Source organism: Grammomys surdaster, unplaced genomic scaffold (assembly GCF_004785775.1).
Source record: "Grammomys surdaster isolate TR1022 unplaced genomic scaffold, NIH_TR_1.0 203, whole genome shotgun sequence".
NCBI lineage: Eukaryota > Metazoa > Chordata > Mammalia > Rodentia > Muridae > Grammomys > Grammomys surdaster.
In genome coordinates, this window is record NW_021604648.1 from 1,611,533 (window position 1) to 1,634,200 (window position 22,668).

Sequence of the window (22,668 nt, forward strand, 5' to 3'; positions counted from 1 at the left end):
GTGGCCATTGTCTGAGAGCAGGTCAGTGGGTCACATCTGTGTGGCCACTGTCTGAGAGCAGGTCAGTGGGTCACATCTGTGTGGCCACTGTCTGAGAGCAGGTCAGTGGGTCACGTCTGGGCGGGTCTGCCTCAGAGAGCCCTGCCTTGGCAGACCATTCGTCAGGAATACTCGTTGACTGTGCAGCCTAGGAGCAGTGCAGCGCTATCCATCCATGTAGAGATGGAGGAAGTAATTGTGAATGTGATGGTGGAACCTGTGGAAAGATTAAGGGACTTGAAGAAAGTATGGACAGGCTGGGATACTGTGTTGTATGTGACGAGATTTGTATGTATACCATCAGGTTGACATATGTGCTGGTTTTGACATTAAGCTGTATATATCTTAATGTCCTCAATTAGATTTTTAAAAGCATGTACTTCACTTTCCTTTGTCCTCTGTGATCCCTTCAGCAGAACAATGCTTGATATAAGTATGTGCCCGATATTAGAGGAAGAGTCTAAACGTAACTAGCTGGGCATATGATTGGGCCACATCTTGCCTGAACATTTTTCATTACTTGTATTTTATTACTTCTTTGGATGTGTACAAGCACATGCATACACTGACACACATGTGGCAGTCAAAAGCCAAACTATGAGAGTTGGTTTCCTCTTCCCATCGTGTGGATTCAGGGCATTGAACTCAGGTGGTCAGACACCTTCACTCACCAGCTCATCTCACTGGACCAAGAAAGGACTTTTTGAAAATATAATTGTATTTATATGGAAAATAACTGCTTAATATCAATTCTAATCACAACAATTTGGACATCTAATGCTGTATATATTTTGAGTCATGTATTTTCAGTACTTTATGTAGGTTTGTTAACATTTTAAGTTATTTTTTTAATGGGCTAAAATTAATGAAGCCTTAATGTAAATGAAGGTAGGCAACATAAGAGAGTAGGAGGAGGGGCTGGAGACATGGCTCCTTTGCAGAGGACTGGGTTTGATTCCCACCACCCACAGGGGGGCTTACAGCCTCCAGTTCCGAAGATTTGATGCCATTTTCTGACTTCTTGGGGACCAGGCAAACATGTGGGGAACATGCAGGCCAAATATTCATATAATAAAAATAAATAACATTTTATGTGTTTACAACATATAAACATATATTTATGTTTATATATTTTGAATATCTACATGTTACAAACATGTACATATATATTTATACACAGATAGATAGAAAAAGAAAGAATAGGTTAAAACAAAACAAAAAAACCCAGCAACCCTGTAGAACCAGCAGTGCAGCTGACTGCACTTTGGCCAGGTTTCTTCCTGTCCGTCCTTTTGGCTGAGTTTATATAAAAGACATGTTTCCTGTGACTCAAAAACAGAACATTTTAAAGGTGTCTTGGGTCAGTATATTTGTTGACTGCCATATGCAGGTGACATATGATTCTGCTTATAGGTATTAATCATCATTAATTATTATTAAAAGTAGCCATTTGGGAACAGCATGGTGGTACACATCTGTAATATCAGCACTTGGAGGGTGAGGCAAAAGGGTTGCAGTTAAGCTAACCTAGACTCTGTAGTGAGTTCTAGGCCTGCTTGGGCTATGAATATAGTGAGGCTCTTCCTCCAGACAATAAAAATAAAACAAAATCACTTGGAATCGATAATTTTTCAGTCCTGTAAAAGATTCCATTTACCAAGCACAAAATGCTGTGTGCTCTCCATGCTATGCACCCCAGGAACCTTTAAAGGCAAAAACCTGCTGCTAGGAAGGATCCGTAGTAGCTTAGGCAGCAACAGGACATGGGATGGCTTGACCACAACCCCAGCTCTGGGCTGTAGTCTCTGAAAGAGCTTTGCCTCTTCCCAGTTGTAATGTGCTCAGGCAAACTGTCCAAAAGCCTCTGTGTGTTGATCCATGGGAGAAGTTATTCCCTCTAGGAACTGTGTTCCGTGTCAGACTAGGAGTAATTGTAATTATTTTGCTTCTGGTACTATTATCTTTGAAATAGAAAGTAGTTGCATCAGTGCAATTTATTTCTTTAAAGGAACCAGAAAAATACAGATTCTCAGATTTCCTTAATGGCAGTAGCCAGGTTCATAACATTGTCGATGTAAAGCATAGTGGGTAAATTCTAAACTGTTTTGGATTTTTGTGATCTTTCCCTTTTCTACCTCCCTATTTCCTTTTACATTTTTGAGGACTTTTAAATGACTTGAATAATTTTTAGACAGGCTGGGCAGTGGTGGCATACACCTTTAATCCCAACACTGGGGAGGCAGAGGCAGGTAGATCTCTGTGAGTTGGAGGACCACCTGTTCTACAGAGTGAGGACAGCCAGGGCTACACAGAGAAACTCTGTCTTAAAAAGAAAAAAAAAATAGCTTTTAGACTGATAAAGACTTGTGCTCTCAACTAGAAGAGACTGAAGTCAGAAGACTGCAACTTCGTGGTCTGATTGGGCCTCAGGGTGAGTTCAAGGCTAGTTTGGGCAATTCATTGGGACCGTGAAATAAAAAGGGCTGGGCAGTGGGGGAGAAGAGCCATTGACTAGCGTGTACAAAGCCCCAGTGCTAGGGAAAAGCACGTGTTTGGTCTTGAGCAAATGATTTCATTATATTAAAATTGGAACCCAAGAGAACCTGAAATGGAGTCAGGGGACAGCCAACCATTGTATTACGGTTGTCATTATGAGACTGTCATTACACTTTCCTGCCACCAAACCTCAGTGGCTCTACATTTCTTTGAGAACTAAATGAGAACTCTTTGCCCAGCACCCAGGGCCTTCCTTAAGCATGATTCTAGCTAGTCTTCCCATCCTTAAGGATGCTCCGTGGCTCTTGGAGGAGAAACGTTTGCTGCCAGCACACACACACTCTGCTTTTCCATGGCAGGCACATTTCAGCAGCTTGCTGGTGGGAAGGTTGCTGTTTGTCTCCATGGCCAGTTTACAAGTTGTCACTTCCAAACTGGCAGAGACTTCACCCATCCTCCTCTCCTCAGTCCACCCTTAATAGTGTGTGACTTTTACGGGACTGTATATTCATATTATAGATTTTTATGTTTGTTTCTCTATGAGATTGTTTGTTGACATGTGTCTGACCCAATTAAAAACCTCCCACAATGTCTTGCCCATCACAACTTTTTGATGCATGCTCATGAAATTACTAAACTTAGAATTCTAGAGTGATTATGATATGTTATTTTTCATAATAGAAATAAAATGGACAAAATGTTTAATTTGTTGTTTTATTATGGTACCATTACTCCAATAATGGTATGAAATGAATTATTGAAAATCAGAATTTCATAGCCACTAGTTATATTAAGGATTATAAACCAGAGGTGAAAGTTTAATTATCCTATGACCTAGATACAACCCCTACAGACATTTTGGTGATTATCCTAATCAGATCTATTTTATAAGTACAGTGTACACACACACACACACAGATGCCTGCACACATGTGTGCATGTGCTGCATGTTCTTCTCATCCAGAAGTGCTTGCCTTACGTATTGCTTTATAATGCTTCCTTTTTGAGTTAATTATAAATTGTGTCTTTACTTGTAAATAAAAAATGTTTATCTGTTTTAATTTCTTCCCAGTGTAATTTCTTTGAATATTTTAATCTCCTGTAGATGTCTTAAATGCTGCTGTGATAAATTACTACAAGTAGAAGGCGGGTGAAAGGAAGTGTGCTTTGAGGATGTTTTAGTGTTTATTGTCCAGTTGTCTTGGAGAAGGTCTGATGTAGATGAGTCCCTTCTTGCTTCGTATGAAAGCCCACCCTCCAGCAGCCTAGCATCCCTGGCAGGGATGGTCTTTTTGTCAAGTGTCACTGTAAGCATTTTCTTTATCCATGCTCTGTACCATTCTGAGGACACATAGTGCCTTAGGTTTATTTACATCCAAGGTGAAAGGTGCGAGGTGAGTATTTCTCACCTCATGTTTCTAGGTGTTAGGCCTGGAAGCATGGAGAGGAAGGTAGTTTTGTCTTTGTAGATATTGATTTGTAATAATGTAGCTTAGTTTTCATCAGTTAAAAGGTGAATGGTATAAAATTAAGCTTCCTCTTAATACTATCTGTTAGCGTATTTAGTGCTTCTCAGCTTGCAGGATCTTTACAGTAGCACAGTCTGTACAGAGGAAGTGGACAGAGCAGTGGCACTGAGAGAGGTGCCATCTGAACGGTCTTTTACATGGTACCAAACTAGTTATGACAAGAGAGCAAAGCATGCAGATTGGCATTATTTACCTTGTGTTGAGTCTTTTGTCTCTCTCCCAAAGTTGGAAGAAAATATCAAGTGCCATTTGATAATGCTTAATTTGATTTTGGATATTTTCAGGTAAAGCCACATTTGCAATTAGTAGTTTTAGAAAAAAAAATGGAATCAAACTGGAACTCAGAACAGTGACTTAGAGAGATGGGACTTTGAAACTATACTAGGATAGATCCTGTGGAAACCTCAACAGACAGTTTATCTCCCTTGTCTCCTTGCCAGTGTCCTGCACGTCTCTCGGATTCAGAGAATGAAGAGCCTTCTCGGGGCCAGATGATCCAGACCCATCGCTCAGCCTTTGTTTCCAAGAACAGCTCCTGCTCCTTAGCTTTCCTGGCAGGGTAAGATGGATGGCTGAATTCAGTTTGAGTTCTTTCATTTGTGGGGTGATGAAGGGCTTTTGGATGAGTAGAAGGGGTAAAAAGGTGGGAACTGAATTTCCAAATGTGGAATACAGAGAAGGGGCTCACCTAAGTGTGGTGATCAGTCATCAGGTTTTGGAGCCATGGAGGGATATACCCTGTCTCCTGTGGTGGTGGAGGCTAGTCCTTTGACCTGAGACCCAGGTGCCTATTGTGCTTCCAACTGTAGTAGCAGCTGTGGCACTGGTAGGAAGTTTTCCTTTTGTTTTGAGTCTTGTTTCTTGGCTCTGTCACCTAGGCCAGCCTCACTCTCTCAGTTCTCCCTCCCCAGCTTCCCCTAAGTTCTAGGATCGCAGGCTAGGTCAAAAAGTATTGGCTACTGCTAGACACCAGCTTAGCAGAAAGGGGAGATGGAGACGGGGAAGGCCCAGGTTACAGGAGTTTGTGCTCAGCCCAGCACTGGGTGGCAAGGCCTAGGTGCTCTAGAAAGGACTTGCTTTAGACAGTGTTCATGTATAGACAGGAAACTTAAGGACTGTCATGACTGTGTAACAGCCATTTTAATTGCTGCTCTGTGGAAAGTTACTCCAGAACATTAAAAAAAGGGTTTTAAAGTAGTTGACTCTTTCCCCTCTGTGCTGTTAATTATTAATGTAAATGATAACAGCATTGAATAAATATGTCCTTAAACATAATTTTTATTTAAAAGATGCCTCAATTAGGGGTGTGGCTTAGTGGAAGAGTACTTGCCTAGCCAGCAAGAGGTGGTGGGATTGCTCTCCAGCACTGCCAAGACAAATCCAAACCCAAACAAATGACCAAAACCAAAACCAATGCAACTAATAGGGTTATCTTTTCAGGAAATGATCTTCAACACAGTGGGAACCTTCGGTAGAAAACTTGATTACAGAAATGCTGACCGAGTCTCCTTCTCCATAGCTTGGAAACTGTTATGTTCACTTCAAACTGTTTTCAGATTTTAGGAAAAAATTTAAAGACTATAATGGCGACAATGATGTGTAGTTATGGACAATGAAAAAATTAACTTGATGATAGTTGTACAACCATCTAACTACATTTAAACATAGTTAAAATGATAAAATTTTTGTTGTTTATATTTTGCTACATAAAGATACTAGCATTGTTTATAGTTTGGGGAGATTTCAAATGTATTTTTTTCTATTAAGTAACAAAAAAATGAACAGGCTTTCTCTGAAAATTTATTTCCTAAAGAGAGTTCCTAGGTAACAATTTTAGACTTTTTTATAATTATATTTTCATCAAATGAAGCTGCCACTTGTCCTTTTTGTCCGCTGTATAAGCGTGTGTTTCTTAAGCCCAGAAGCATGCAAGCAGGCAAGGGTGCCGGTGGAGGGCGGCCATTGATGAAGCTCATGGGTAGATTCTGCCCAGATATTGTCAACAGATAACATAACTTTCATAAAAGCAACAAAGTAAGAGGATTCCGTGGTCATCTGATGAGATTGTGATTCTTTCAGATAACTAGAATAATAAGTTAATCACAGATCATTTCTAGATATATATTAGAAAAATTAATTTGAACTTCAAGGTATTTAACAAAATTACAATAAAAATTAATACATGAAAAGTTTAAGAAATTAGTTAGTTCTAAACCATTGTTTTACATTACTCCTCATCCCTTTTTCTCCACTGAATTCAAACTGAAGCTGTGACTCTAGAAGCTCTCGTGGGGAACCGGTCTGGTTGATGTGTATCTTTTCTCTTGCTCAGAGCTCCACATTGGGCTGTATTTTCCTTGTTTTCTGGGCTGTCAGGGGGTTGGGCTTTGAGCAGAGTTCAGATTCATTACCATGGCTTACCAACATGACATAATTTAAAAAAATAATTGTTAATGTATACTCTTATACTTATTAATGTCATCTCTAGTCTTCATTAAGAGTTTCATTTATTTATCTTTTACACCGTGTGTGTGTGTGTGTGCGTGTGCGTGTTCCTATGGAGCTCTGTAACAGCCTGTTCTGCTGCTCCAGTCTATGGGTCAGGGTCTAGCAAGAGAGAGAGAGGGGATCGAGGGGCAAGAGACGCGAAGAATGGAGACAAGACAGAGGGTCTGATCAAGTCTCCTTTATTGAAAGGAAATCCTGGGTATGTAAAACCTTTACCACGTGCCTTGCCCTCGTGGACAAGCACAGCTGAAGGCACTACATCATGTGCCTTGCAGCATGGCTATCACATGCGCCTAGCTAGCAGTGTGGAGACCACGTGCGACTTGCTGCTGGCAGCACTAAACAGCAAAACAAGATATGTGAGAAAAACAAGATGTTTATCAGAGTGTGCTCAGCTGTTGCAGGCTGTTGAAAACAAGTCTCTTGTCAGGGTATATGACTCGAGATGGCTGTAAAGATGACAGCCGCTTTCTGCTCGGAGTCAGCTCCCAACAGAGGTCAGAGGGCAACTTGAAGGAGTCAGTTTTCTCTTTAATCATTTTCTATACCAAAATCAGTTGCATTTCTATATATTAGCAGTGAACAATTTAAAAGTGCAATGAAAAAAATCCCACTTTGATCTATTACTAGGATCAAAAAATAGAATAATTAGAAATAAAGTTGACCACAGCAGCATAAAATTTTAATACTGAAAATTCCAAAGTTTGATGTTAGAAGAATCTAAGTAGACAGAATGACATCTTACATATGAATTGATAGACTTAATGTTGTTACAATGTCAGTGATCCCTGCATAGATTTTAAAAGGTCAGTAATGACACATGTTAAAGTTCTAGTGGATTCCCTTGCAGGCATAGACTGATGCTAAAGATTTCAGGAGATCCCACATAGCTAAAGCTGCCCAGAGAAAGGACATAGGTTGATGGTAGCAATCAAAATACTGTGATGCCGGGGTAGGAGACAGATAGCAATGGATTTAGAATTGAGAGTCCAGAAATACATTTGTGATCAGTTGATTCCCAACAAGGATGGCAAGAACATTCACTGGGAAGAAAACTTGCCTCTTTACCCGTGCTGGCCCAGCTGGGAATCACCGTGCAAGAGCGTGAGAGATGCAGCTCTTAGACAGACTCTGCGGTTAGCTGTACAGTGCCTGCCCCCTCAGGACAGTCTCTAATGTGGTGGCCTTCAGGAACTAGCTGTGCCTTTGAGTTATCTCGCCAGCTGGTGTCTAGTGCTTTGCACAGAATTGCTGCTTGAAAGGCGCTCTCCTCACTAAATGTCAAAGAAAATTTCAATGATACTGAAGTTTATTGAAAATATTTTCACTGTCAGGAACTTCTGTAGGTGTCTTCATTGTATGCTTGAACACAAATGTGAGTTTGCCCCCTAGGCTTTTTCTTTCACCAATGTGAAATTGAAGGGACAGATGTGAAGTAATTTTCCCAGCTACCCACAATTGTCATTTGTGCATCTGTAAGTTGGACCTGAAACTAGACTAGTCAGCTGCCAGCTTGGCCATTACCCCTGACAAGATGGATTCATAGCTTGGTATGAAGACTGTATTGTTAATTCCTCAGTACAGAATCTGGAGCTCGGGGTTTAGGTGTGACTTCAGCTCGACCGCTTCCAATGGCATCAAACCCAGTGTTCCAGAGAGCTGATCTGCTGGACGCAGCAAAGCTTTTCTTTCTTGCACTGGTCAATCAGTCTTTTCATCTCACTGTCTGTTGGCCTCACCCAAGGTTGTGTATTTGAAATAATAATGCCACCTATCAGCTCTAAATCCCTGCTCAACGTGCTCACTATTTACAAAGCATTGCGGGGTGGCTTACGTGACTGGTCATTTTTACATGGCTTCTAACAATGCAAATGAACTTTAATATTTTTCTAAGTATCAATCCAGCTTGCTTCTAAGGAACTATCTTCTTAGAGTGAGAGTTGCTTGCTCCAAAATTGTGAGAGACTTTCCTTAAGTGCTGAATTTTCCTTTAAAATGCAAATGTGTGTTACACAGTCATCATTTTCTCCCACTAACCGTGCGGCCATGAGTCATAGGATGGGAGAAACCATGCATGTGCTGGAATAGAAGAGTTCTGAGTGATAGGCTTTCTCTGGAGATGTAAGATGCAGAGAATTCAGGGAGGCGGGGGGACAGGTCCCTGCCCACCTGCCCACCTCCTTGTTTTCTCTGACATTAAAAATCTTGTCTACAGAAGAGTTTATATGATGCCTTCTGTTAAAGAGCTAAACAGTATCAATTGAAGAAAGAATTTCTGTTTGGAGTCATTTATATAGTTATGTGTCTGTTTTGATTTATTGCAAGTATTTATTCATCCAGCGAAATGAATATGTTATAGAAAGGGTTTTCAAGTTTCCTCATTCTCAGTTATTAATAATTCCCATTTAATGCCATTTCTAACTGTTATGCCATACCTGTTTCTATGGTGCCTTTGTAATACTGGATTATTTGTTTTCCCCACTGGTCTCTGATTGCCTAAAGAGCTTGACTGTCTTCTATGTGCTGAGTATGTGATAAATGTTTGGTGAAACGTGTATCCCAAGAGAATAAAAGGTTAGCTGTAGTGTGGTGTAGGTGCCTGTCTGCTGTGTGCATGTAGTTCTACAGTGGATTCTGTCCGGCACAGGCACGCTGATAGGGAGTTACACCTCCAGCGCCTTACCACATGCAAAAGTTAGTTCAGAATGACTCAAAGACCCAGATGTAACAACATAAACACTTGGAAATTTAGCTCTATAAGGGCTGTTCTGTTACTTCATTTAGCACACTAACAACCGACCGCAGCACTCAGTACAGCTGCTGTGGAGTGTGGTTGGCAAGTCATAGCACAAGGGCTCCAGAGTTGGCTCAGTGGTTATGATCATAGGCTGCTCTTTGAGAGGACACAGATTTGATTCCTAGCATGCACATAGCAGCTCACAGACCTTTGTAGCTCAGTCCTAGGAGATCCAGCGCCCTCTTCTGGCCTCCATGGCACCAGGTTTACATGTGCTGCACAGACATATGTGCAGGCAAAACACCCCCACACATAAAATAAATGAAACAAAAATTGTAAGGTTATAATAAAATAAAAATATAAAAATCATGTGTCTGCAAGACTTTGGAAGTCTTTTTCTCTTTGTCATTTGGTTGATAAATTAACCCATTTTGTATTATAGCTACCTAAGGGAATTGTCTTTCTTGAGCAGTGGCTTAGCATGGTAAAAGAAATTGCCATCTTTTCCTAAACTCATGCATGGACTAATTGTAACTATATCTTCTGTTTTAGGAAGCTAAACACCAAGGTGCAGCGGAGCCAGAGCTGCAGTGACACAGTTCAGGACAGAGTGAGGAGCAGGCTCAGGACAGCTCCACCCAGCAGAGCCAAGGTACATGTCAGCCACCTTCTCCATCTTCCACCTCAGCACACACAGCGTCCCCTGCACAAGGCAGAGTGGATCCCAGGCAGATTATATTAGCTATCTAGAGAATTCTACAAAAGATGTGAAGGAAGAAGGTTCAAATTAGTAGACTGATGGGGATAGTAAGCCATTATAGAAACCTTTTAAAGATCTAGGCAAGATCCTCCTTTAGATTTTGATGTTGCTAACTCTTTCACATATGCATAGGAGTTTTAGGCTAAGAGCTTTTCTTATTTTTTAGATACACATTTCCCTTCCTTAACCTTCCTTCTCTACCCTCCCACCATCTGAAAGACTCATGTAGGAAAAAACTGCATGTGTGAGAGGGCTGGAGATGGTTCAGCAATTAAGAGCACTTGTTCTTGCAGAGAACTAGACCCACATCGGACTGTTGTTTCCCATAATTCTAGCTCCAGGGGATCCAACACCCTCTTCTGGCCTCTTTGGACACCTGCACATACATGTACATACATAGACATAGACAAGTTTTAAAAGATAGAAAATAAAAAAGTAAAGAAAACCACACACAAACACACACGTGACCTTTTATATTTCTTTCAGATCACAACTATAACTCCAGGCTCCACCCCCATTATTGGTGTTCTCTTGTCTACTCAGAACAACCGCTGCCTCTCCGCCCCTGACTTAACCCTAGAAAAGCGCCTGCCCTTCGGCTCCCTTTCATCCTTGGCTTCCCTGCATAAGCCTGAGCGCTCTATCAGCCCTGAAAGCAATGACAGCATCTCTGAAGAGCTGAATCACTTCAAGCCCATCGTCTGCTCACCGTGCACCCCTCCCAAGAGACTCCCTGATGGCCGAGTGCTCAGCCCTCTCATCATCAAGTCAACGCCTCGAAACCTGAGCAGAAGCCTGCAGAAGCAGACTTCGTATGAGGCCAGTCCTCGCATCCTCAAGAAGTGGGAACAGATCTTCCAGGAGCGGCAGATCAAGAAGACCCTTTCCAAAGCTACTCTCACCTCCCTGGCCCCTGAAGCAGGGGAAGAGTTACCAGGTTCTGAAGCGATCTATTCCAGCAAGTCGTCTCTGGCTTTAAGTACAAGGCTGTCCAGGGTCCAGGTGCTCTCAGAGTGTGCTGGGCCCACCTCCACTGCTCTTGAATACTTCCCCTCTGTTAACCAGACAAAAGCAGAACAGGACTGTGTTAGAAAAAGGAGCCATGAGGTCCCACTGGAAACCTGCCATTCCTCAGAGCACAGAGGAGTAGCCAGTGGGCCTTCTTTGGAAGGGGAACAGTTTGAGGAGTCAAGGTCCACCGTGGATACCACATTAGTCAAAATTTGCAGAAGCACAGCTGTGAAGACTACAGCAGTTAATTCATTACTACCCAAAAATGATGTTTTGGGTGAGGTCCTCAAAACAAAGAAACAACTAAAGACACTCAGTCATTTTGATCTGGGTAATGGCATTCTGGTCAACAGCCTAGGAGAGGAGCCAATTCCTTCCCTGCGCAGAGGCCGGAAAAGGCGCTGTAAGACCAAGCACTTGGAGCAAAATGGTGTTAAGAAACTTCGACCACCCAGCAGTGACATGGGCTTAGCCCCTAAGGACCAAGGGCTGCTTGAGGTGGGCCAGAAATTACATCAGGAGGAAGAGGACCAGCAGCTGGCCCTGCAATCACAGCATATGTTTGACAGTGAGAGGCGGACTATGAGCCGGCGAAAAGGAAACGTGGATCAGTATCTCTTGAGGTCCAGCAGCTTGGCTGGGGCCAAGTAGCACTTAATGTACAAAGTAATGTTACTTGCTTTTCAGAGGTCCTTGGCCTCAATCATTTATCCAAAAGAGCTAGCTGAATGTTCTCACTTTGAGTTTCTTTCAATGGCAAAATACTGTCTCCTATGATTCTGAGAGGATCCAGGGCCTTGGTATGCAAAAGCCAAGTGTCTGTACCTTTGGCTTTCTAGGACCAGGGCCAGTGCTCCTTGCCCTTTGAGTGAGCCAACTCTGAAGGCTTCTGAGCCCAAATCTGGCAACACCCACTTGGAAGGAGCTTGGGAGTGGTCACATTGATGAACATGATTGCCAGTGTTAGAGATGCTAGGGAGATGGGATGCTTTGTCACACTCATAAAGCCCTGGGCTTCTTACCACAGAGTGGTGTGTTAAGTAAGCCTTGCAGATAAACATGGATTCTTTTCAGAGATAAGCAGTGCCAGGACTCTGGAAGAGCCAAGATACATAGATGCTCACGTTCTTTCTCTCCCCTTTGCCACACGTGAATTCTACATACCCACATCAGTGGAGCATAGAACTTTTGCCTCTACAGAAATTAATTTACATTCTGTGTTTAAACTCTGACATTTGATTCAAGCAGTGTGGTTGACACCTGGTCTTCCTGAGACCTAATGTGTAAGTGCGGTCAGCTGGATGATGAAGCCACAGTGTAGATGTCCAGGTTCTCTTAGCTGCCAAGTGGCCCAGCCCAGACTGACCACTGGCTTTCATGGCCACAAGTCCCATGGATTCTCCACAATCACAGGGTGCCGAAAGGAAATCCAACCTAAGGGCATGCCAGGACCACCCAGGGAGACTGGCTAGGCACTGAGCGTGACAGTAGTGCAAAGCCCACCTAGAAGCACTTCACCTTGACTGGATGTAAAACATAGAACTGCAATGACCTCACCTAGCTGGCTTACAGGCTCCTCCTAGGAGCCCTGGCCTGAAAGATGAACTGTGAGGTTTCTTTACTACTTTCCATGTGGCAATGGCTATCTACAATTTTTGGTCTAAAAATCATGAAAAAACTTGCCCTAAAGTCTGGCAAAGGACAAAGCTGAAACTCCATACTGTGGAAACAAGGTATCTAGCTGGATGCAGCTGGTAAATTCAGTCCCATGGACCTTTGGGGTTTATTTTTTCTTAGCAGCTGACACCATGTGTCTTTTGCATCCCTGGTGGTGCTTGGTGCTTCTGCCCTTCTGGGCTCATTGAGAATAGGGATTCTGATCCGGTTTTAGGGAGTCTCAGGTGGGCTGGCCTTTCCTGTGTTTGTATGAGCTGTTACCATAGTCTTGTGACTGACATTTTAGCCACCCTTCCAGAGCTTTATACCAATCCCGTGTTGTCCCCTTAAAAATCCCAGCGAGATCCTGCATAGTTGCCTGGGGACGTTGCCTTTGATCAGAATGTTTCTGAGACATTCGCAGTCTAGATGTAGCTGGAGCTTAGGCTCACTGTTCTGTGCCAAGGGAGATGTCAGTCTTTGGGAGTTCTACAAGAGAGAACTTCAGATTTGGAGTTAGCCAGGAACTGGTTGAAGTTTCTGAAGGTGGGAAGAAGGTTGTGGAGTCCCAAGCACGGTGTCCTTTGAAGAGGACAGAGCTAATTTCTCTGCAGCTCATAGTTGACTATTCCCAGGGATGCTAGATCTGTGTGGCCATTAGCAAGGTGGCTTCAGAAGCTGCTCTGGCAGGAACCTGTGTGAGTCTGGAGTGTGGGCATATGTCTTTAAAACACGAAGTAGTCTCATTACTTTATTCTCACACCACGGTACTTCCCATCTTAGGCGACGCGTGGCTTTTGGGGCTGCTGGAAGGCATGCTGGTGCCCCAGGGAGGAGCCTGCCCTGGCTGCAAACAACAGGAAATTCCATTAGAGAGACTTAGAACTGTCTACCATTTCATGTATTTCCTTTATGATCTTAGTAATTGTTATTGGAAGGCTAGTCTTACTGGGTAGCATTAAAGACACTTATTTTTCCACTTGACACCCTTTTATATGTCACTAATGCTTAGAAAAAACACTTTCAGTTGGAATTAATTTTTGGTTTTGGTAAGAAGATAAAATATTTTAATAGATGAAAGATATATATATTTTAAATATCCCCCTGCCCCGAGTGACTACCTTGATAAGAGTGCATAGTGACAAGTGTGGGCTCTCAGGTGCAGTGTTGCTGCTGAGTGAGTGTTGCAGACACTGGGCTGTCCCTGTGTACCCCCCAGGGAGACCCCAGTACTATAGACAGTGTTCTTTCCCATATTTCCTGCTGAAAACAGTAGCCCTTGAAATAGAGGCAAAACAGTTTATGTTGAGAAGGAATGGCTTACCCTTGAAAATGGAAAAACTACTAAAGTATCTGCATGCAAGATGCTCTCAAACTTAGTCAGTGAAACCTGAGCACTTCATTTCTGAGGATCCCCATCTTGGTGTTTGACTGACGTCTATCGCAGCCACAGTTGTTGTCATGGACCCCTACAGAGCAGACAGACGAGGGGATGGATGGTGTGAGAGGCTGGTGAGCTAGAGGGGAAGCCACCATTCACAGATAGTTCTCCCTGTCACTGCAGTCCTCGTGAGCTGCACACTGCCCACTCTGCTGTGCTCCTTAGTGTGTGCGTTCTGTTCATCTTTTTCTTATTAAAAAAGAAACTATGAGGGACAGGAGGGTGAGTCTTTTTGATGACAAATTCAAGAGATGTGCTATCTCCCTCAAGAGGGCTTGGTATCCCTTCTCCAGAGAAGGTAACCCTGGTTACATTCAAGAGTGGCTGCTTGTACCTGTTTGAAGAAGTCGTCTGAAGTCGTCTGGGACTTATGGGCTGGTATCAAGTCAGGGAGTACTCTGCCAGCACCTGGCCTCTGGCCTGTCTCTTAGTTACCTCTTTAAAAACAGAAACAAAAAAGTCTGGCTGAGGCTTGTCTAGGAATCTTTCCTAATTGATTTCATTTATTTAAAAAAAAAAAACAGTCTTTGATTATGGAAGAAGTACTGGTCATAAATGTCTTTTTTTTTTTTAAGGTAAAATGCCCCTCAGAAATTATAGCTATTAAATTAGTTATTGTCTGATTACAAACTGGCCACTGACTAAAATGGGAGGCTGGTGAGGGAGGCTGTGCTCATTTAGAAGGCACTTCTGAGTTCTCAGACCTCCCGTCCTGTGCTGGACCATAGACTAGCTGCTCATGCTGAGGGAGGGCCTCATGCAGTGCAGTGTGCGTGGCTAGGTTTGACCCAAGAGTGTATTCATGAACTTTGAAAGGCTGTTCCGTCTCTGGCAGTGCTCCTCAGTGGTCCTGTTCAGGAGATCTGGCTCAGCAGGTTACTCACATTTTCCTTATCAGTATTTCTGAGTTTGATTAACTCTGCCTTTTCCATTTCCCAAGTAATTTTCCCAAGGAAGAATGGATTTTCTCTTGCAGTGATTATAGAACAGTTGCCCCTGTTCAGAGGCTGCGTTTAGCTCAAATCCCAAGAAATGAGGCAGGTCTGTATCACCCTGAAGAAGCCTGTTCTTCACTTGAGTGACCTAATGCATCCCAAGCTGACTTCTCAGCAGACCCAGCAGTGACTTGGGTTTTTTTCTAGCTTGTCACTGAAGCAGAGAGCCACTAGGAAAGGGTACTTAGCTCATCATCATGAGGTGTAATCTCGACCAACGCCAGCCCCTACCTTTAAATGAAGACCCACAGTTCTGGTTCCCACTGTGTGCTCTAGGGCCCAGATAATTGTGAAAGATACACAGTTTGTGAAGGGGACATCCAAATGACAGGCTTTATAATGTTTTCTTCTTCAGTTAAGATATACCTGTATCCCCTGAATGCACCCACAATACATAGAGTACTTAGTAGGGAAAACCTCATAGTGTGATTTAAGTCATTGGTGGGATTTTGGCTGGAATATCTGTCATTTTAGTTATAGCCTTTGCTGCTTCTTTCAATCAAACTCCATAGGGTCATAGCCCTTTCCTCTCCAGCCATACAGTACTCTTCAGATTGAGCCTTTAGGACAAGTGGAGCTGGTTATCGGTTCTTAGAACTTGGTAGGATTTGAGGAGCAGGTTTTGAGGATGAGACTGCTGCACAGAATTGTTTTTTTTTTTTTTTGGAAGATGACCCAGAAATGCACATTTCCCAGATTGTTATCTACTGTAGCATTCTGAGGATTGTTCTGTAGAAGAGACTTGGAGATACACAGAGGTTACCTGTTTTTCATCAAACCGGATGGAGGAAAAAGTGCCCTGCCCCATGAGCAGACAGCTCTGTGTATTGGCCAGATTTGTTCTGAGGGGGAAATGCACTCCTGTTTCCTAAGTTTGTTGCCAGGCGTGGGAACTTAAACCATATGAGAGCTGACCCTAGACTCTGAGCTCCCTCCCTCCCTCTTCTGGAGTCTTGGATCCAGAAGGAGTTAGACAAGGACACACTAAGGCTAGACTTGCTCATGCCCTTCCCTCCTGCTGCATGAGGCACAGGCGGTTCAGCCTTCACATGTACAGCTGGGCCAGAGCAGCTTCCACGTGGTTCCAGATTCCTGCAGCAGCGGCGAGTTTCTCCAGAGCTGCTACGTGCCCTCTGAGCTGAGCCACAGTGCAGCCCAGCAGGTCCCAGTTTGCTCAGGCATAACCACCAGCAAAGCAAGCAAACAGACTATGCAAGACAAGAAATAACTAGCTGAAATGCCAACTAATGTTTGTTTTGTTTTGTTTCACCTGATACACTGTTTACTCTTAACTGTACAAATATAGTTGTCCTAAGAGCCAAGAGAGGAACCTTTCCACCTAGAAATAGAAAATGGTTGTCTGTTGGCTTTAGGCTACCTGCTACAGCTCCTTGTGGTCTGGTGATTGTGATTTACTCAACCTGTTTACATTAGAATTGGAGAAGGGGCCCTGGATCTTGGTGGGCTGCCACTGCTGTTTGTACCCCCTTGACTCCTAAAGAGCCTTTTGATAGAGTGACTTGGGACAAGGTATGCCCTGTCAGGGATGCTTTTACCACAAAGGAATGGTGTGGAATCAAGTGGGATGATTGATGTATGACTAACACAGTACCAAAGTGCATTCTTCAATGTGTATGTGCCTGTTCCAGGCAAGGGCCAAGTTGAAAATGCAGTAAAGCAGACTCATGAAAGCAAACAGACTATTTCTCATCAGTCTCTAGAGCGCTGCGTCTCAGTGTGGGCTAAGCTGAAGGCAGGTGTTTGGACGCTCTCCCGGGGCTGGGAGGTACGTGGGTTAGAATGCCTCACTTGGGCATTCAGGATGACAGGTTGCACTGGGGTGGGGGTCTCCACAGGGAACAATGCACCTTTTGATGTGTTCTAATGGACATTACTGTTTCCTGATCTCCTGTGACCATTCCTATTTGTCTGAAGACACCAACAAGTTTGAGCAGAGACTAGACTAGAGGATGCCATTGTCCCTGCACCTTCTGGCCACTCTTAGCAATCTGGGTTTTTTTTGTTGTTGTTGTTGTTTTTGTGTTTGTTTTTTTAAATATCCTTCTTTGGAACCATTGCTAGAAAGTCGCAAAAAATACCTTTGACATAAGTTTTTCATTAAAAGAGAACAAATGATAACCTGTTCCTTTTAAACTCAGAGAGTGAGCCTGGAAGAGCACTGAGTCGATGTCGTGCATGGTAAGGCAGGATGTGGGACCTGTGACATCACCTGGCCCAAGACCTCCAAGGGAAGTGCTTGAAGTGAGCATGCTGCCAGTTGGAGACTTGAAAACCGTAGTCGGGCACTTGGTCCTTAGTGTTCTGCACACTGTTAACTCCCTTCTAACTAGGAATAGCGGGTGTGTCCTTTTCCAGATAGGAACTCCAGCCCTGGCAGTTCAGTCTAGGTGCTGGGCCCTCTGATTCCAAAGCTGCTGGTTGCTTATTCTGCCACTGTGGCCTTGGCTAACCTTACAGCGAGAACCTCTACCACTGGCCTTGACAAACTGGTTCCAGTTGCTATCTGGACTGGAGTAGGTTGGGCCAGCAACCAGGCTTCTCCCACTTTACCACTGTACTGTGGGATTCTGAGCTAACTCAGGATGTGAACATAATCTGCAATCTCCATCTACCAGTTCTCTCTTCTAGCCTAACTCCCAATTTGCTCACCAGCATCTTGGGTAACTAGAGACAGTTGGGAAGGTTGGAGGACACAAACTGAAGCTAAAAGTTAGGAGTATGCAGAGGCAGGAGGATCAAGAGTCATCCTTGGCTACAGAGTTGGAGGCCATCTTGGGCTACATGAGACCCTGTTTGAAAAAAAACAAAACAAAAACAAAACATGGGCTGTCATGTCCTTTGACCAAGTGTTACTAGAGTAGCAGCAGAGTTGGGGTAGTACACAATGGCTTCCTTCTTGGGGTTCAGCTGCAACATTTTATTATATATATGGAAAAGTCCCTGCTTGAACTCTGCTCTCTATGAAAGCAGCTTTGGAGGTAGGAAGCCAAAGTAAGGAATTCAGAGTGATCAGGAACTTAGCAAGGAGAGGTACCCAGCGTGTTCAAGTGAGAGGTGGTGGTGCTTGGCCCAGATGAGCGTACCCTCTATGGGATGCCCTCACACTGATTAAGGGCTGCCATGGGGGTACAAAGAGCAGAGTCAGAACTGAGGAATTTAGGCAGACACGCTACACAGTCCATTGTAGTGACCAAAGAGAGACACTATTAATGCCAAAGAGAGACAAGAAGCTAGGTTGAAACAGGTTGGTTTTTTTGGTGGAGGTAGGTCCATCCTTGAGAATATGTGGCATGAACACATCTGACTGAAGGGAGCTGTCTAGAAGCTTCTCCACAAGTGGAACCTGGTGGGTTGACAATGTCAGTGTCAGAATGGATTCTCCTAGAGGTAAAGGAATGCTTTGGAGCTCCAAAAAGTCCAACCTATCAAGTCAACAAATGCCCTGAATGTGGCTTTTGCTGTGGGTCACTGTGTTCCTTTTATCTGTTCAGATGTCTGTGAATGGGATAACTGTATTTTTGTCACCTGTGGTGACCTGTGTCCATTATATGTCCATTACATGTCTGGGTATGACCACAGCTTAGTATGGGCTCTTAACTGGCTACTTGCATAAGTCTGTGGAGTTGGGTTCAATACTATGCAAATGGTTGGAATTTTGGGAGTCTGTCTTGCTGAGGATCAAGGAGCCTTGTGCTTCCTGGGCCCTGAGCACTGAAAGTCAGCTGCCTCCAGGGGGAACGCTCTTAGGTCACACCTAGCATAGTTCTAGTGGACTTCTCCAGACCCTCCTGGGGCAGATGCTGTCTACTGGGCACACGCCAAGAATGCAGCAGCCCCAGTGTGCTTTGGCCAGAGTGTTTCTTTACAGACGACTTTCTTGTCTTCAGCCTGTGTCATTGAGTGTAGGACACTGGGGAACTGAACCCTCCCTTCTACCAGCAATGATTTCAAAAGGAGCCATTCCGTCTTCTTTCACCCTCACAATGGAAAAGGCTTCCTCACAGGAAAACTGTCTCTGAGCATCTACACACACGCACACGCACACACACACCCCCCACACCCCACCCCACTCCGTCCCACACCCCGAGTTTTGCTACCCTGCCTCTTGCTGACAACTTGCTGCCATTTCTAAGCTTTCTAGGCTACTTCTGTCTCAGCACTTACGGAAGCTGTCCTTAATGACTCAGGTGGGGTTCTCACGGCCCTCTTGGGATGCAGGAATCAACAGAGATTTTTCTTGAGTAACACTGCTACTATGGCTCTGGCCTGACCTCCAAGGAGGATACTTGGCACCCATTGTATTGCTCTACACCACTCTTTATTGCTGCTGGGCCAGCCACCAGGTGCGGCCTGGCTGGGCTCGGAGGCAAGGTCCTGCTGTGCTCCCCATGCTGACCACGGAGCGAGATGGAGCCCAAGCCCCCTCTGTTCAGGGATGGGAACAGTCCAGGGCACAGAGCCCTTGGGGAAGGCGGTGCGCAGCTCTACTCTTTCGAGTCGCTGGCTGCGGGCTCCTGGCAGAACTCGTCCATGAACTCGAGGAAGCGGCCCAACTTGGGCTGGCCGGCGCTCAGCGCACGGCGGGTGGGCGGCCTGGGCGGCGGGCTGGCAGCGAACACAGTCCGCAGCGAGCTGCGTACCAGCTGCCGGTAGCGTGCACGGAACTCCTTGAGCAGCCGCTTGGCCTCCCGGTATTGCTTCTGGTTCACTAGGCGCTGCTGTGCACGCCGCTGCAACACAGCGCCTACAGGGACGAGAAAGGACAGCGCCAGGTTCGCCCGGTTTCCCTGGCCCAGAGATGCAGAAAGTATCTTGGTGTGTAGAAGCAGTCCAGCCCCGACAGTAGGAGGTCATGCCTTAGTTCTAGACCCGAAGGTGCTGATGACGTGGAACTCTCCTGCTTGCATGCTCCAGCACACTGCAGATAGATGCTCAGAGATTCCTACTTCCCACAGCCCTCCCTGCTCCTCATGCTTCCTTCTAGCTTCCCACCCGCCCACCCTGCTAGACATCAGCCCGGTGGGACAGCTGGCACCATACCCAGTGGAGCCTCAGTAACATTCCGAGGATCCCGCATGCGAATGAGGATATCATCCAGCAGCTGCGCTCGGGTCTTTCGTGGAGCTGGAATCGGTACCCTCCCAGCCTGGCACAAAGCAAGGAAAAGGTTTGTTACTTCATACAAAGTGACAGGCAGGGGGCAGTAGGGAGCGCTGGGAAACAGGCCTCAGGGTCCCAAAAAGTAACAGCTGGGTCTGTTCCCGCCGAGTCCTCAGAGCTCTGGAACAGCCAGTGGCTGAAGTGCTTACCCTCTTCTCCTTGGGAATGTAGGGTTTCTGGAAAGTGTCCAGCCTGGGCTTGGAGGAGCGGCAGATGAGCGGCTGCTTCAGCATGCGATGCAGGGCCTGTGTGTTCTTCTGGATGCCTAGAGGATGCAGCAACAGGTGTCATCTCTGACCCTGCTCAGCGTTTGGAAAAGGGCTTCAACACCTAAGAACGCATTCCCAGGGCTCCCTCATCTGCTCCCTTGCCTAGACCTCCACCATTTATTGAGTGAAATGTCTCCATGAGCTCAGAGTCTAATGTGGAGAGACTTTTGGCCCCACAGTGATCCCTTAAACTCGGTGATCACATGGAAGGGGCTGACTCTCAGGAGACCCACTCCCTGGCAGGCTAATTGGAGGCACAGATACTGGGGCACATCAGATGAAATGGAATCAAAGCTGAGATGGCACTGCCTCTGCTGCCCCAAACCAGGGGCGTTGGATCTGAAATGGTCTGGTCCTTAACAGACTGGTGAGAACTCAGGAACCTGGCTTTGTTTGGTTATTCGCCCTTTTCTGCAAGTAAATTTCTCACCCAGAGTTATTGGGCTAATCCAGCCAGTCTTTGAAGAAAGCCACGACCCCCAAAGCAATGACAGTTCAGCAAAGGACAGTGATGCTGCCATACCCTAAGAATCTCGTGACATAGAGGGCAGGGCCTGGTGGCACATGCCTTTAATCCTAGCACTTTAACCCCATACCCTTTGGCTCCAGAAAGGCCGGATCAGGCTTGACCGTGAGCAGCTCTTCATAGCCGTCATACTTGTTGTGCAAAGAGGTACCCGTCTGCTTCCTTCGAGTCCTCTTTGTCTCTCTGGGTGCTGTTGATGGTCTCCTTTGGTCATTCTCCTCCGCCTCCAACTTTTCCCTGTGGACGGTGGAGGATGGCAGCTCATTCACCTGTGCCAGGAAGAAAATACATTCTCTTGTTCCCTGCCACGTCCCAGTATCTGCTCTGCACAGCCAGCAGTGCTGAGCCCTGATACAGATAGACTAAATACTGAGTGGGAACAGGCAGAGGAATGGCCAATTTGGGCATTCTCAAAGTAGGCCCAGAACCAGCCAGAAAGCTCCACAGGAGGTGATGAGTTAGACTGCACCAAGTTCCAGGGACACAGGAGAGCTGTCCCCAGACAAGGCAGAGAGAGGGCTGGACTGCAAGCCACAACAAAAGATTGCAGCTGCAGCAGTCAGGGAGTGACATGATGGCACACTTAAAGAGACAGGTGGGTGGCCAGAGTGCTAAGAAGGTCTAGGAAGGACCCTCCAGTGCCACACTGAAGGTGTTTGTTTTGTATTTTTTGTTATTGCTCTGAGGTTCACCAGAGACATTTCAGCCGACCCAAATGGCTTCATTCAATGCAGGAAACCCTATTTCATGTAGGGACATTCTGGGGGTGGGGTGAGAGGTTGAACAGTCCTTGTGTGAAATGCCTGGGGTTAGAGGTGTTTGCTTTTTACAATATTTACACGACAAGATAAGATACCTTGGCACTGGACCCAAGTCTATACATAAAATTTGCTTATGCTTCATGTACATTTTATATACATAGCCCTAAGGTAATTTCATACATCTTAAATTATTTTATGTATGAAACAAAAAAAAATCATCAAAATTTCCACTTGTGGATATGTTGGCACATAAAAAAAATCAGAATTCAGAGCACTTTGGATTTGAGTCGTTCAGGTTGGGGGTGTTCAATCTTGATTTCCTCTCTACACACTGCTGCACTGACATGGATAGTCATGGTTCTAAACATCCCGCTTGAATTTCTCCCCAGCCCTCATTCCCTGCGCTCTCTGCCCGTATTTCCACTGTGTTCCTCTCCTGCCCTGAGAAGTGCAGCTCATCCCACCCTCCCATACCCTTCTGGAGGGAGGAGGCATCCTTCCTCGGGCCCAGGTCCTTCGGTTCTCCCATTCTCAGCTCTGTTGCTACCAGCTTCCCCAGTAGACCACAAGCACCTCAAAGGTGGCACCTGTACCTGAGCCATCTTTGTTCCCAGGACCCAGGGAAGCGTGAGAAGTGAAGTACCGTTCAGCAGAGAGGGACACAGAGACAAGTAGTGACAAGCCTCTGCAGACTGGCCAGCATTAGGTCCCCATGAGATCTGAGATGCTGTCTATGCCACAGGATACAAGGGCGCCTGA

General features: G+C 45.1%; 2 protein-coding genes across 2 annotated transcripts in view; one reads left to right on the forward strand and one right to left on the reverse strand.

Moving 5' to 3' along the window:
• Positions 1-16,868, forward strand: part of Rnf169 (ring finger protein 169) — a 60,135-nt gene extending 43,267 nt beyond the window's left edge. The window contains exons 3-5 of the mRNA XM_028770611.1: positions 4,505-4,623; positions 9,862-9,961; positions 10,556-16,868. Coding sequence (XP_028626444.1) covers positions 4,505-4,623; positions 9,862-9,961; positions 10,556-11,731 — 1,395 coding nt within the window. The 3' untranslated portion in view covers positions 11,732-16,868. The remainder of the gene's footprint in view (positions 1-4,504; positions 4,624-9,861; positions 9,962-10,555) is intronic.
• A 2,624-nt stretch (positions 16,869-19,492) lies between these two features.
• Xrra1 (X-ray radiation resistance associated 1) overlaps positions 19,493-22,668 on the reverse strand; it is a 62,711-nt gene continuing 59,535 nt past the window's right edge. Inside the window, exons 16-19 of the mRNA XM_028770709.1 lie at positions 21,219-21,417; positions 20,503-20,618; positions 20,234-20,339; positions 19,493-19,937 (exon numbers count right to left, since the gene is read on the reverse strand). Coding sequence (XP_028626542.1) covers positions 19,678-19,937; positions 20,234-20,339; positions 20,503-20,618; positions 21,219-21,417 — 681 coding nt within the window. The 3' untranslated portion in view covers positions 19,493-19,677. The remainder of the gene's footprint in view (positions 19,938-20,233; positions 20,340-20,502; positions 20,619-21,218; positions 21,418-22,668) is intronic.